Source organism: Jaculus jaculus, chromosome 15, assembly GCF_020740685.1.
Source record: "Jaculus jaculus isolate mJacJac1 chromosome 15, mJacJac1.mat.Y.cur, whole genome shotgun sequence".
NCBI classification, from domain to species: Eukaryota; Metazoa; Chordata; class Mammalia; order Rodentia; family Dipodidae; genus Jaculus; species Jaculus jaculus.
The window spans coordinates 25,032,840-25,047,447 of NC_059116.1; the positions used below are offsets into that span (position 1 = coordinate 25,032,840).

Here is a 14,608-nt window from a genome sequence, read left to right on the forward strand (position 1 = left end):
TGAATTTTTAGATTTTTATGTGAACTGAAGAAGAGTCAGTACTAGAGGTTAAGAAGCTATCTAGTAAAGGGCCATAAGGGAGGGAGAAGAAGGGAGGGCTTAAAGGGGAAGGCACCATATATATGTTGACAGAAGGGAGGAATACTGGTTGCGGAATGGTCTCAGTGGGCCCGGTCAGGGGAATGTAATGGAGGAAAGAAGAGGGTGAGAAGAGTTGCCATCAAAACTAAAAATGTTATGAATAAGCCATACAGAAAACTATGCCTTTGTCAGGTAACTAGAAATATATATATATATTAAAAGAGTTTGGACGCAGCACCCTGTGGAGGTGGATAACACTGCATCCAGAAAGCCATAGGCTGTTATAGGAAAATCTGAATGCCGGTGCTGTAATACCTCCCTCTTAGTTATTAGTTATGAAGGTTCTTGAGCGCCCCAAAACAATACAGGCTATTACAAAGGCTCTTGGTTGCCCATCAGAACTAGATGGCAAAACCATATTGCTAAAGATGCCCATGCTTCACTTGTAAGACAATGAGGAATCAAGCTAGAACTGAGCTAAAAGCCTTCTCCCTGCCAACTAGCTGTTACAGTGCTAGAAAGTGCTAAACATTCTACTGGGACAGAAAAGTCATTACATTTCTTTCTTTTTTTTTTTTTTTCGTTACATTTCTTAACCAGCAGAAAACCCTAGAAAGCTGCACAACTGGCCATCAAGGAAAGATGTGCCCACTGTGTAATGGTGGCGTGACTGTTATGGGGCAACTAACTGCTTTCTGATTGGATTTGAGGTCTGCTTCAGAGGAGGTAATCACGCACAGTACTGAAAACCTACTTAAAAGTCTATGACAGGGAAGCTCATAAGCCCTAGCATGGAAGCTACCACTGTGGTTTGGCTAAATAGGTATGTCGTGCCCATTAAATGGTCCCTTAAATACTTGTGTTTCTGCCCATTTATCAGCGCTTCACTTCCATTAGGTTAGAGAAGGTTCTCTTTTTTCTTTTCAGATGATACTGTCTAATGGGAAGACACAAACCTCATCAAAGTGCTGGGAATAAGTGAGTGGGGGGTGCTCAGTGCTAACTGAGACATATACATCACTAGGGACCATTGTAGAAGAGTTGGAAGAAAGAACGTAAAAAATCAAGGGATGGGGAGGAATACTTTAGAATGCTGTCTTCCAGACACACAAAGTTGCCATTGCACTCATGATCTCACAGCGTTTGTCATATTTCTGCCTAATATTTGCATAATATCATTCCCATCAACATGTTGTCATGAATGATGGAAAAGGGCAAAAACATAAGAAAAAGAAAAACCCATCAAAATAGAAGATGAAGTAGTTGGAAAGAAGGTGGGTTCAATGGAGGAGGGATGAGAGAGAAGGTAGAAGAGGACTATATAAATTTTGGATTATATTACTATATTTAATATTAAATTAGAAAAAAGTTTCTTAATAGTATGTAAGTTAGTATGCTTTTACCTGTAGCTTCCATTAAAAAGGTCTTAAAATTAGCACAACCATGGCAGAGATGCTGGTACAGCAGCCCATAAACCCTCCCAGGTCTTATCACTCACACTGACTGGAGGAAGATAAACGGGGATTTGGTGGTGTTTTGTTTTGTTTTTTGGTGTGCTTATGGAATACTAACTAAATTAAGCACAGTCTTATTTACTTGTTTAATACACTTTTGGAAAATGTGCTGAAATCTTCTCTATTTTCCAAGTCTTAAATGTTACCATTCTAAATGCTGTAGTAGATGCTACTTTTGCAAGGGTCACTGATCTGAGAATTATGATTATGATTAGCACATTACACATGTGGCTTTAAAAAGTTAGTACCAGCCGGGCGTGGTGGCACACGCCTTTCATCCCAGCACTCAGGAGGCAGAAGTAGGAGGATCGCCGTGAGTTCAAGGCCACCCTGAGACTACATAGTGAATTCCAGGTCAGCCTGGGCCAGAGTGAGACCCTACCTTGAAAAACAAAAAAAAAAAAAAAAAAAGTTAGTGCATGGGCTGGAAAGATGGCTTAGTGGTAAAGGTGCTTGCCTGCAAAGCCTAAGAACTCATGTCCAAATCTCCAGGACCCATGTAAGCCAGATGCACAAGGTGGGGCTTGCATCTGGAGTTCATTTGTAGTGACTAGAATCTCTATCTGCCTCTCTCACAAATAAATAAGTTAAATAAAAGGTAGTATAGTTAAAGCAATTAACAAAAAGTTCTAGCAACCATTTTCATTGAAACATAGAAGAGGGGCTAGAGAGATGGCTTAGCAGTTAAGGCACATGCCTGCAAAGCCTAAAGACCCAGGTTCAATTCTCCAGGTCCCATGTAAACCAGATGCACATGGTGGAGTTTGTTTGTAGTGGCCAGAGGCCCTGGCATGCCCATGCTCATTCTTATTTCCTCCCCCTCTTTCTCTCTCTCTCTCTCTCTCTGTTGGTCTCTAATAAGTAAATAAAAATAAATCTTTTTAAAAACAAACAAACATAGAAGAGCTCTGATATCCATCATAAATTAAGATTAGGAACTGATGGAGGCTAGAAAGTCTCTTTTATATCCAAGATTTATCTACAGGCCTTTAAGTCAATAAAACTCTGTGGATAATGGCAAGCTTAACTTCATTAGAACTGTTCATTTAGAAACATGCACACCTTAGGCTGAACGTGGTGGCACACGCCTTTAATCCCAGCACTCAGGAGGCAGAGGTAGGAGGATCACTGTAAGTTCAAAGCCACCCTGAGACTCCATAGTGAATTTCAAGTCAGACTGGGCTACAGTGAGACCCTACCTCAAAAAACCAAAAAGTAAAAAAATAAAAAAAAGAAACATGCACACTTTATAAATAACCTATTTAATTTACACATGATTACATTAAGTAGGAAAACTCACATGCTTTCAGGTATTTATGCTGACACAGCAGGCTTGTGTACCTCTAACTCCTCTGCATCAGTCTCTACTCTGTGACCAACAAGGTACATTTAAAAGATACAGCCAAAACAGTGATGTTCCGTTCTCCCCTTAAAATACCTATTGTGTGGATAAGGTATTGCTGTCCCTTCAGATGAGGATGTCTCCACTCACTACTGAATCCTTTTCTCTAAGCAGTGAGGTGACAGGGTACAAGCAGTGTTAAAAGAAATACTGACCAGTACACGTGTCACTGGGGCTGCGTGATTTATACTGAAACATGCTGTGAAGTCATAATGGGCAGCAGGTCAAGCTACTATAGACAATTTTCAAACAGAACAACTACCTGATCACAATAATGTGAAGAACTAAACAAAAAAAAAAAAAATGATGCACACACACACACACACACACACACACACATACAGGTTACAGTATCACAGTGACAAAGACATTTTTAAATATCCAAAGAACAGCATTAGTTCCACTGTCAAAAATCAAAATTTCAGGCTGGAAAGATGGCACAGTCATTAAGACACTTGCCTGCAAAGCCTAAGGAACCAGGCTCGATTCCCAAAGACCCACATAAACCAGATGCACAAAATAGTGCATGGGCCTGAAGTTCATTTGCAGTGGCTAGAGGCCCTGGTATGCCCATTCTACCTACCTGCCTCTTTCTCTTGAAAAATAATTTTGATTAAAACCTGCATGAGCAAGTTACTGTAAAATTGAGTTAAATTCTGTTTACCTCCAAGGACTCCTTCAAGTCCACAGCAGAAATGGTCTCTTCCTCTTCATCATCAGTCAACTGGTCCTGGGAGCAATAGTGAGTGCTGTAAGCAGAATGCTCTTCGATAGCTTCCAGCCACTTCTGAAATAATCCAAGAATTTAGGTAAGAGCATTTTCACTCCAGTGATGATACAGCAATGATATATAAAGTTTAAAAGTTACATTGAGGAAATAAACATTACCCAAGAAAGGCAAGCACAGTGAAATGATAGAAGTTTCTTGCCCATGATATCTGGGTAAAAATAAATTCCTAGTGCTTTTAAAACTATCATGTGGGCTGGGGAGATGGCTTAGTGGTTAAGCACTTACCTGTGAAGCCTAAGGACCTCAGTTCAAGGCTCGATTGCCCAGGACCCATGTAAGCCAAATGCATAAGGTAGCACATGCATCTGGAATTTGTTTGCAATGGCTGGAGGCCCTGGCACATCCATTTTCTATCTATCTGCCTCTTTCTCTGTTTGTCACTCTCAAATAAATAAATAAACAACAAAAAAGTTAAAAGACAAAAAATATACTATCATGGGCCAGGCATGGTGATGCAGGCCTTTAATCCCAGCACAGGAGGCAAAGGTAGGAACATCGCTGTGAGTTCAAGACCAGCCTTGGACTAAAGAGTGAGTCCCAAATCAGCCTGGGCTAGAGTGAGACTCTTACCTCAAAAAAAAAAAAAAAAAAAAAAAAAACTATCATGTATCAGTAAAAATATACTCAAATTCATTATAGAAACTCAACAGTATAAGAAAAAAATTCATTTAAAGTGATAAATTTCTGGGATTGAGGATGTAGTTAGCATGTTTGAAGCCCTTGCACTCCCTCTAAACAGGCACATTGGCACACATTTGTGATGCCAGTACTCCGAAAGAGACACAAGAGGGGTTCAATGTCATCCTCGACTATACAGCAAGTTTGCGGTCAGCTCAAGCTATGAGACTCTGTCACAATATAAGCAAAACATCAAAAACAAGTATAGTTTTCCAACACTAGATAATGCATTTCATATTAGTGAATCTAGACACAGTTTTGCGAACTTATAACCACATTATAAACTTAAGGATTTGGATCATTTTAGGGGGCTGGAGGGACACCTTAGCAGTTGAGGTGGTTGCCTGCAAAGCCAAAGGACCCAGGTTTATTCCCCAGGTCCCACATTAGCCAAATGCACATCTGGAGTTTGTAAGTGGCTAGAGGCCCTAGTGCACCCGCCCGCATGCCCTCTCTCCCCAACTTTCTCTGTCAAATAAATAAATAAATAAAAATGAAATATTTTTTAAAATAATTTGGACCATTTTGAAACAGTTAACAACCGCACTGGTGCTTTCACTTTTCAATTTCTTTTTAAATGAGTGAGTTCACAAAAAGAATGGCCTAAAGATAACTGCCTAACTTCCTCCTCCATACATATGGTCAAAGCTTACAATTTTATAATGAAATGTTAAAACAGGCATGACTTGGGACATTGTGAGGTTCTTTACAGAGACAAAGTACATAAACCACTTTAGGAAATAGAATTTTAACCCCCTAGCAGTATTTCCAAAATAAATAGCAGATCTAGTGCTGCTTTGATTTACGGAGCATGGATATCCCTTTAAAGGATTTTAAGGAGCATGGATATCCCTTTAAATGGCAATGCTTTCTTGCATGCTGCCATTGCTTAACTGACCACAAGGTAGGCAGAGCCTATACTACAATTAGCATCAGAAATCCTAGAGTGTAGCTCAGGTTCTGAGACTGACAAACTGCATGGCCTTGAAACTCTAGTTTATTCACCTGTAAGTTAGGGGGTAAACTAATCATTTACTCTTTTTTTCCCCAATGCCAATAAAGGCCACTGATATTCAAATAATCAAAATAAGAAACAAATTATAAGCTGAAAATACTGAATTGTGCATGTTGATAAACAGCTAAAATTCATAAGCCACCTTGTAAAAGCTCCATGAGCACTCTCATTAAAAAGATAAGAAGCCTGGCATGGTGACACACACCTTTAATCCCAGCACTGGGGAGGCACAGGTAGGAGGACTGCCATAGGTCTGAGGCCACCCTGGACTACACATGAATTCCAGGTCAGCCTGGGTTGGAGCAATACCCTACCTCAAGCCCTCCCTGCCCCACAAAAAAAAAAAGGCAGCAAGAAGGCCAGGTGTGATGGCAAATGCCTTTAATTCCAGCACTTGGGAGGCAGAGGTAGGAGGATCATAGTAAGTTCAAGGCCACCCTGGGACTACATAGTAAATTCCAGGTCAGCATAGGCTAAAGGGAGACCCTACCTCAAAAAACAAAACAACAAAAAAAGGCAGCAAGATCTTAGATGTTAATCTAGAGGCTACTTTTGCATAGTTTTAATTTTTTTATATTTATTTATGAGGGAAAAAGAGAGAATGGGTATTCCAAGGTCTACTGCTACTGTAAATGAACTCAATGCATGCATTAATTTGTGTTTCTAGCTTCATGTGGATACTGAATAATTGAACCTGGGCCATCATGCTTTGCAAGGAAGTACCTCTAACTGAGAAACCTCTCCAGCTCCCTACTTTTATTTTGTTGTTGTTGTTTGAGACAGGGTCTTGTGAAGCCCAGGCTGACCTTGAACACATGGCAATCTGAGTGCCTCAGGCTCCAAGAACTGGGACTAACAAGGCCTGAACCACTATACCCACCTTGAGCCCCTATTTACCTCTCTTGACTGCTGAAGGCTGTTCTTAGGAACCCTGAAGCCATGAATGGTGTCATCAAAGCATCGGATGAAGAAGAGGCAGCTGTCAGTGGGCTTCACCTGCATGCAAAGAAGTCAGAAGACAGCAACCTTCATTCATATAACAGACACTCATAAGCTTATCTACACACAAAGTGAAAAGTATAATATTTCATTTTTTATTTTTATTTATTTATTTATTTATTTATTTATTTATTTGAGAGCATCAGACACAGAGAGAAAGACAGATAGAGGGAGAGAGAGAGAATGGGCGCGCCAGGGCTTCCAGCCACTGCAAACGAACTCCAGACGCGTGCGCCCCCTTGTGCATCTGGCTAACGTGGGACCTGGGGAACCGAGCCTCGAACCGGGGTCCTTAGGCTTCACAGGCAAGCGCTTAACCGCTAAGCCATCTCTCCAGCCCACAAAGTGAAAAGTATTAACGTGATGTGACTACACTCATTTGAAAAGTTTGAAACACTGATAAAAATAAGGAAAAAATTGACAGAATGTAAATCTCAAAGGTAACATTGTCAAATCCAGCCTTCACCTTCTGGGTCACAAAAGACAAATATAATAGTTCCTTTGCTGTGTAGCTTTAGTTTTGACCTTTCTAGCAAGTATAACATTATGTACTTAGGCCAGAAAATCCCCTGCATACCAGAGTGACAGAGGAAGGAGACTGAACGCTTTTCTCTGGCCTCTGTATGCTTGCAAGCACATCTGCACATGCACATGCATTCAACACACACCACCACCACCACCATCACCACACATGCTACATATGCAGAAAACATTCCTTAAGAAAACATTAGCAATGAAGGCTGAAAATAGAGGCAAACTCATAACCCTAGCACATTGGAATCTGAAGCAAAAGAATCACGAGTTCAAGGCCAGTTCAGGCTACACAGTTCTAGGCTAGCTTCAGCTACAGTGAGAGCCTGACGAAAAAAAAAAAAAAAAATTAAGCCAGGTATGGTGGCTCACATCTATAACCCCAGAACTCAGGAGGCTGAGGTAGGAGGGTCTCAATGCCAACCTGGGCTACAGTGAGACCCTGACTCAAAAAATAAAACCAAAAAACTTACCAACCAAAAGTGTGATTTAGCCCAGAAATGCAGCATTAGCTTACTATTATTCTCAAGTCTGTCAGTACAGATCATCACATTAACAGAATAAATAAGTCATATAATCACTTCAGTAAGACGCAAAAGGCATTTGTGGTCGTTTAACTCAGATATCCCTGTAAACTCATGTGTTTTCAATGCTTGGTCCCCAGCTGATGGCAATTTGGGAGGTGGAGCCTTGCTGGAGGAGACATGTTGTTGTATGCAGACTTAGAAATGTTAGAACCAGCTCCCCCTTGCTGGAGCTCAGCTCACTCTCCTGCAGCTGTTTTCCACCTGCAGTGCAGAGGTGACATCCAGCCTCAGCTTGTGCCATGCTTTCCCCCACCAACATGAAGACTCAAGACTGGAATCCAAAATCAAACGGCTTTCCTCCCCCTAGCTGCTTTTAGTCAACTGCTTTGCTCCAGCAATGCAAAGGTAACTGCACCAGCCTTTGACAAAATTCAACAGGGTTTCAAGATGAAAGTAGTCGGTTACTTGGGTCAGGAAAGGAAGCTGTCCTGCACAGTCTATGGAAACCCTACAGCTAGTAAGTGGAGAGAGAGGGTCAGCACTTCAGTGCCTGTCACTTAATGCAAGGAACAAAGAGGGTGTTTACTCTCACTAGCTCTATTTAAAATTGCACTGGAGGTCATAATCCAGTCAAAGCAAGAATTGTAGAGAGAAGTATAATAATCATTTGCTGACAAAAGGATTATGCTATAGAACAGGAGAGACTTACAAAACAGCAGAAAAAGTGAATAAAGCAAGGATCTAGAGAAATACTAGAAAACAGATATGCTAATTGCAAAAAATATGAAAGCCAAAATATTCTAGGACTACTTATAATAGCTTCAGAAATAAATTCATAAAGAATAAATTTAGGGCTGGAGAGATGGCTTACTGGTGAAGGCACTTGCTTGTGAAGCTTAAGGACTCATGTTCGATCTCTCTCCAGATCCCACATAAACCAGATGCATAAAGGTGAGGCAAGTGCATAGTCACATGTGCCCAGTAGGTGGCAGAAGCATCTGGAATTCAATTGCAGTGGCTGAGGCCATGGAGTGCCAACTCTTCCCCAACCCCCCCCAAAATAATAAATTTACACAAAACTATAAAATGAAAGATTTCAGTAAATGAAGATTGAGCTGGAGAGATGGTCCAATGGTTAAAGGTGCTTGCTTGCAAAGCCTGATGAACAGTCCCCAGTATCCTCATAAAGCCAGAGGCACAAAGTGACACGTGTCTAGAGTTTATCTGCAGCAGCTGGAGGCCCTGGTATTCATAGTCATATTCTCTTTCTCTCTCTGTCTCTCTCTCTCTCTCTCTCTCTCTCTCTCTCTCTCTCAACTTCCTCAAATAAATAAATAATTAAACAATAAATGAAGGCATATACCATTATTGCTGGTAAAAATATTAATATTGTTAGGATGGCAAAGCAATTCCCCCCAAGTACATCTATAAATTCAACACAACCTCAATCAAAACAAGCTTTCAGGACATTAAAAACTGACCAGATAGCCGGGCGTGGTGGCACACGCCTTTAATTCCAGCACTCAGGAGGCAGAGGTAGGAGGATTGCTATGAGTTAGATGCCACCCTGAGACTACACAGTTAATTCCAGATCAGCCTGGGCCAGAGTGAGACCCTACCTCGAAAAACCAAAATAAATAAATAAATAAATAATAAAAACTGACCAGATATATAAACACTGGAAAGTGTTTAGAAAAACAAAAAGCCTACTGAATCTCAGTAAAAACAGTGGATGTTGGTGGTGGGTCAATACATGGATGCTCCACTCTGTTGGGCCTTGAGAGTCCCAGGCGTGAGGCCTAGTGGAACTTCCTGAGCCTAGCTAAAGTTTGGTGATCTGCCTCGGGCCAGCTACGCCTAATGGCTTCTGGCCTGCTACTTCCACGTAGGAGTTGGAATTCCTGCGCTCGCACTTGGGACCAACCATCTCAAAAGTCATGGTTTACTATTGGCCCTTACCTCGCCCCCCCCCCCAGAATCCCCACCTTCGTTCTCAACATTATATAGGCAACTGCTTGTAACAATAAAGTGAGTTCCTGCTTCAACAAGACTCCTGACTCAGTGTGGTTTTTCTCCGGTGACTTGGAGAGGTTCTGAGTCGTCCGATGCTCATCCTTCTCCTCAACCCCTTGGGAGGAACCAGCACCAGTCCCCTCTACTCCTGACTTCATGGCAGTGATACTGATGGGACTTGTCCAAAGCTGAGCACTGACTTTTATTTAGAACAAGGCATTGAAAATTCCATGCTCAAAGGCACTGTCAACAATCATAGCAATCTCTGTAGCACACAGGCAGGAAAAGTCAGGCAGAGTGGGAGGCAGGGCAAGCAGCTAACAGCAGATAAGCCAAAAATGTAAATGCTCTTACACGTATTTTCAAAAACCAAAAGATATTATATTTAAAGAATTAAAAGAAGTATGCTGAAATACAGACTATCACTCCATAGAAACAAGTTCTAAAAATAAATTAAGGTGCTTGCCTGCAAAGCCAAAGGACCCAGGCTTGATTCTCCAGGTCCCAGGTAAGACAGATACACTAAGTGGTGAATGTATCTGGAGTTCATTTGTGGTAGGTGGAGGCCCTGGTGCACCCATTCTTTCTCTATCTCAAATAAATAAATGAATAAATAAATATTTTTTAAATTTTTTAATAAATTAAGGGCTGGAGAGATGATTTAGCATTTAAGATACTTTCCTGTGAAGCCTAAGGATTCATGTCCAACTCTCCAGGTCCACTGTCGTAAGACGCACAGTGACACAAATGCACAAGGTTGCACATGCGCACAAAGGGGTAAACACATCTGGAGTTTAGTTTCAGAAACTGGAGGCCCTGGTGTGCCAATTCTCTCGCTCACTCACTCTCTCACTCTAGCATTTAAAAAAAAAAAAAAAAGGCAGTCCATTAGGATTGCCTCAAATAAAAACGAATTAAATGGAAATCCCAGACTTGAAAATAATCAAAATTAAAATGAACTCAGAGCTAGGGAGATGGCTCAGGTGGTTAAAGGTGCTTGCCTGCACAGCCTGCAGCCTGGGTTCAATTCCCCAACACCCATGCAAAGCTATACACAAAAAGTAGTGTAAGCATCTGGTACTCATTTGCAGTGAGTGGTAAGAGACCCCAGTGTGTATACATATACAGACACACACACGCACACACATACACACACACACACACACACACATTGTTTAAAAAAAATGAAGATTTCATATAGCTGGGGAGATGGCTCAGTGGGGAAAGTACTTGCTGCGCTAGCATGAGAATCTGAGTTTGGACACTCAGCATCCATGTAAAACTATCAGGCATGGTGACAACATGCCCATTGTCCCAGCACTGGGGAGGTGGAGAGAGGAATCGGAGAGGCAGCTGGACCAGTAGGCTTGGGTTCAGCAAGAAACCCTGTATCAAAGAATAAAGTGGAAAGTGATTCTGGAAGATAACTGACATCAACCTTTGGCCTTCTCACACACACACGTGTGCCCACACACATGAACATGCATACACATATGCATGCACATCACATACACATGCAAAATAAAATAATGAAATGAATTCACTAAGAGGGAACCCAAAGGATTTGAGATGGCAAGAGAGCTTGATGATAGATAAATTTGAAAAACAGAAAAAAAAAGAGTGAAGAAAAATGAACAAAGCCTCTGAAACCTATACTACCATGTTTCAGATGTACAATTACACAAATCTCAAGATAACAGACTACAAGTTCAAATTTACACTTACATACATTTCAAGGTCACCCGTGATCACAAGTTCAAAACATACACTTACATATATCTTACTTGAGACCTGTAGTTAGAGGCAAAACCAGATAACATAGTGATACCCCCTATTTCAAAAGCAAATAAATTAGCAAAAGTAGAAAAATAAGATGAAGATAAAATAATAATAGAACTTCCAAATAAACAAAAACTGAGGAAATCCAATGTCAGCAGGCATACCTTACAGAGAAATGTAAAAGAGGTCTTGTAAGCTGAAAGAAAGTAAAACCAAGAAACTGTACAGCACTAAAAGAAGTAACTGCAAGATGGAGAGATGGCTCAGTTGGTAACGTGTGCACCACACAAGCATGAGGATCTACGTTCAGATCCTCAGCACAGAGGAAAAGGCCCGGCACAACTTGCCTGGAATTCCCAGCGCTGGGAAAGTGGAGACAGAAGGAAGATCTCCTGGCTTACTGGCTAAGTGGTCTAGACAAATAAGTGAGCTCTGGGATCAGCTAAAGACCACACCTAAGAAAAATAAGCATACAAAACACAACTAGATGCACCTACAGGAAACATGCTTTACACTCAAAGACACAGGTTGAAATTGAAAGGATAAAAAAAGGATAGTCATGTTCGTGTCAATGTCAGACCATATGCATGATGAAGTCCCATAATATTATATGGCCTAATGATGTCTGAGCCATATTAGTTTGTATAAATACACTCCATGGCATTCACCCAACAGAACCAGATCATATTTCCCACTGTTAAACAATGTATGATGATAACTTATGGACTGAATTGTGTGAATTTGAAACTTGTGTTTTGAAGCCATGTTCTCGGATAAGACAGACTGGGCCTTCAAAGAAATAATGAAGGTTAAGTAAAGTCATTAGGGTGCAATGGCATGTGGTGTGAATCTTGTCCTTTATAAGAACATGAAGACAACCTCACACATACAGAAAAGGACGCTTATACACAGAGAAAGGGCTCTGTGGGAACACAGAAAGCATATATCTGCCAGCCAAGGAAAGGAGAAATGAACCCTGCTAGTTAGTACACTGACTGCATATTTCCAGTGCCAAGATCTGTGAAGACACAAATTTTAGCCTTCCAATCTGTGGTAATTTTTTAATGCCAGCCCAAGCAACTTAATACAATGATGACACACAAAGCAGGCTTCAAGCCTACATATATATATTATGTTATGTAATATATTAATATTAGTTATATACACACATATATACACATACATACACAATATATGCACACACACACCAGGGATGAAGAGACTTTTGATAATGATAAAAGCACCTAGAATAATGTAATTATAAACATATATGTTTCTAATAACAAAGCCCCAAAATATATGTAGCAAAACCTGATGGAACTAAAGGAAAACTTAGAAAAATCTTCAGTAGACATTTTAACAGCCCACTCTCAATGGTAGGAAAAAATTCTGGACATAAAATCAGCAAGGACAGAGGTGATGTCCACAGGACACTCTATGCAAAAATGGCAGAATGCTCATTCTTTGCAAATATACCTTGAACACTCTCTGTATCATTCCAAATGGTAGGACTAAAAATAGATTTCAAGCGATGTAAAGGTCTGATATCAAAGTAAGTTTTTCAACTGCAGTAGAACTACATTAGAAATCAACAAAAGAAGGAAATTTGAGAAGCCCACAGATAATTTGAAATAGAACATGCCTCTAAGCTAGAAAGTCAAAAAAAAAAAAAGAAGAAAATCAGAAAGTTCTTTGAGCTTCAATAAAACAAAAAGATAACATATAAAAATATATGGCATAAAATTTATTGGTGGATTCTCCAGAGCCCATCAATAGCCAAAACAACTCACATTTCCTGATTTCAAAACTTACTACAAAACTACAGTAAGGAGAACTGTGAGGCTTGACAGCATGACAGGCATACAGCAAGAAGCCCCTGGAATACAGGAGATTCAGAAATAAACCCTCGCGTATATATACAAATGGTTTCAAAAAAGCATGCCAAGATCACTCCATGGGAAAGGACATTATTTTAAAAGGAAATGGTGCTGTGGAAACTGTACATCCACAGGAAGAATAAATCTAGACCTATACCTTTCATCATATGCAAAAATCACCTCATAATAGATCAGACCAAGATGTCAGAACTAATGATACAAAATACATGAACAAAAACTCCAGGGAAGCTTTATGTTACTGGATTTGAAAATGATTTCACAGACAAAACACCAAAGTGACCAAAGTAAAGACAGATAAAATGGACTACATGAAAATTTCCATCTTCTGAACATCAAAGAATATGATCACCAAAATGAAAAAGCAACCCAAAAGAATCTTAAATCATGTAAGTGATAAGAGTATCCCAGGGCTGGAGAGATGGCTTAGAGGTTAAGTGCTTGCCTGTGAAGCCTAAGGACCCCGGTTCGAGGCTCGGTTCCCCAGGTCCCACGTTAGCCAGATGCACAAGGGGGCGCACGCGTCTGGAGTTCGTTTGCAGAGGCTGGAAGCCCTGGCGCGCCCATTCTCTCTCTCTCTCCCTCTATCTGTCTTTCTCTGTGTCTGTCGCTCTCAAATAAATAAATAAATAAATAATTTAAAAAAAAAAAGAGTATCCCAAATATATGACACCAACAAACTATCAATCCAGTTATAAAAAGGCAAAGAACCTAGACAGTTCTCCAAAGGTCACACACAAAGGAATAAGCACCTGGAAGTGTGCTAAATATCACTAGTCATTAGAGAAATTCAAGTCAAAACTGTAGTAAGATGCCTCAAAACACACATTAGGATGGCTACTGCATAAGTTAATAAGTGGCTGGAAGCCCTGGTGCAGGAATTCTCTCTCCTTCAAATTAAAAAAAAAAAAAAAGGTCAAATCTGGGCGTGGTGGTGCACGCCTTTAATCCCAGCACTCAGAAGGCAGAGGGAGGAGGATCTCCATGAGTTCAAGGCCACCCTGAGAATACAGTGAATTCCAGGTCAGCCTAGAGTGAAACCCTACCTTGAAAAAAAAGGTCAAAATGATTGGACTTTTGTGTGAGTAGGAAGAAAACTCAATAACACAAGACAGTAAGCTAGAAAGGAGATAGAAAGGGAATAGAAAGAGGGTAGGGGAACCTAATAGGATGGTATTGTATATATGTAAGTAGAAGAACAGATTAATGGGGGTGAAAAGGCCTAAGTAAGGTCAGGGGAAGAGACTGAATAAGGAAAGGTGGAGGGAGGGCTAATCAAAATCTATGAGGATATAAATAAGTCATATGGAAACCTACTTTTCTGAATCGTTACTAGAAAATTTTCAGTGCCAGGGATGGGATACCTTCCAGTGAGTTGTTGGCC

At 40.5% G+C, this 14,608-nt stretch overlaps 1 protein-coding gene across 2 annotated transcripts in view; it reads right to left on the reverse strand.

The window, feature by feature from the left end:
- The window catches only part of Osbpl1a (oxysterol binding protein like 1A), a 238,528-nt gene that overhangs the window by 159,258 nt on the left and 64,662 nt on the right, over positions 1 to 14,608 (reverse strand). For both annotated transcript variants that reach the window (XM_004654838.3, XM_045134619.1), the window contains 2 exons: positions 6,378 to 6,476; positions 3,662 to 3,784 (listed from right to left, as the gene is read on the reverse strand). In XM_004654838.3, coding sequence (XP_004654895.2) covers positions 3,662 to 3,784; positions 6,378 to 6,476 — 222 coding nt within the window. The remainder of the gene's footprint in view (positions 1 to 3,661; positions 3,785 to 6,377; positions 6,477 to 14,608) is intronic.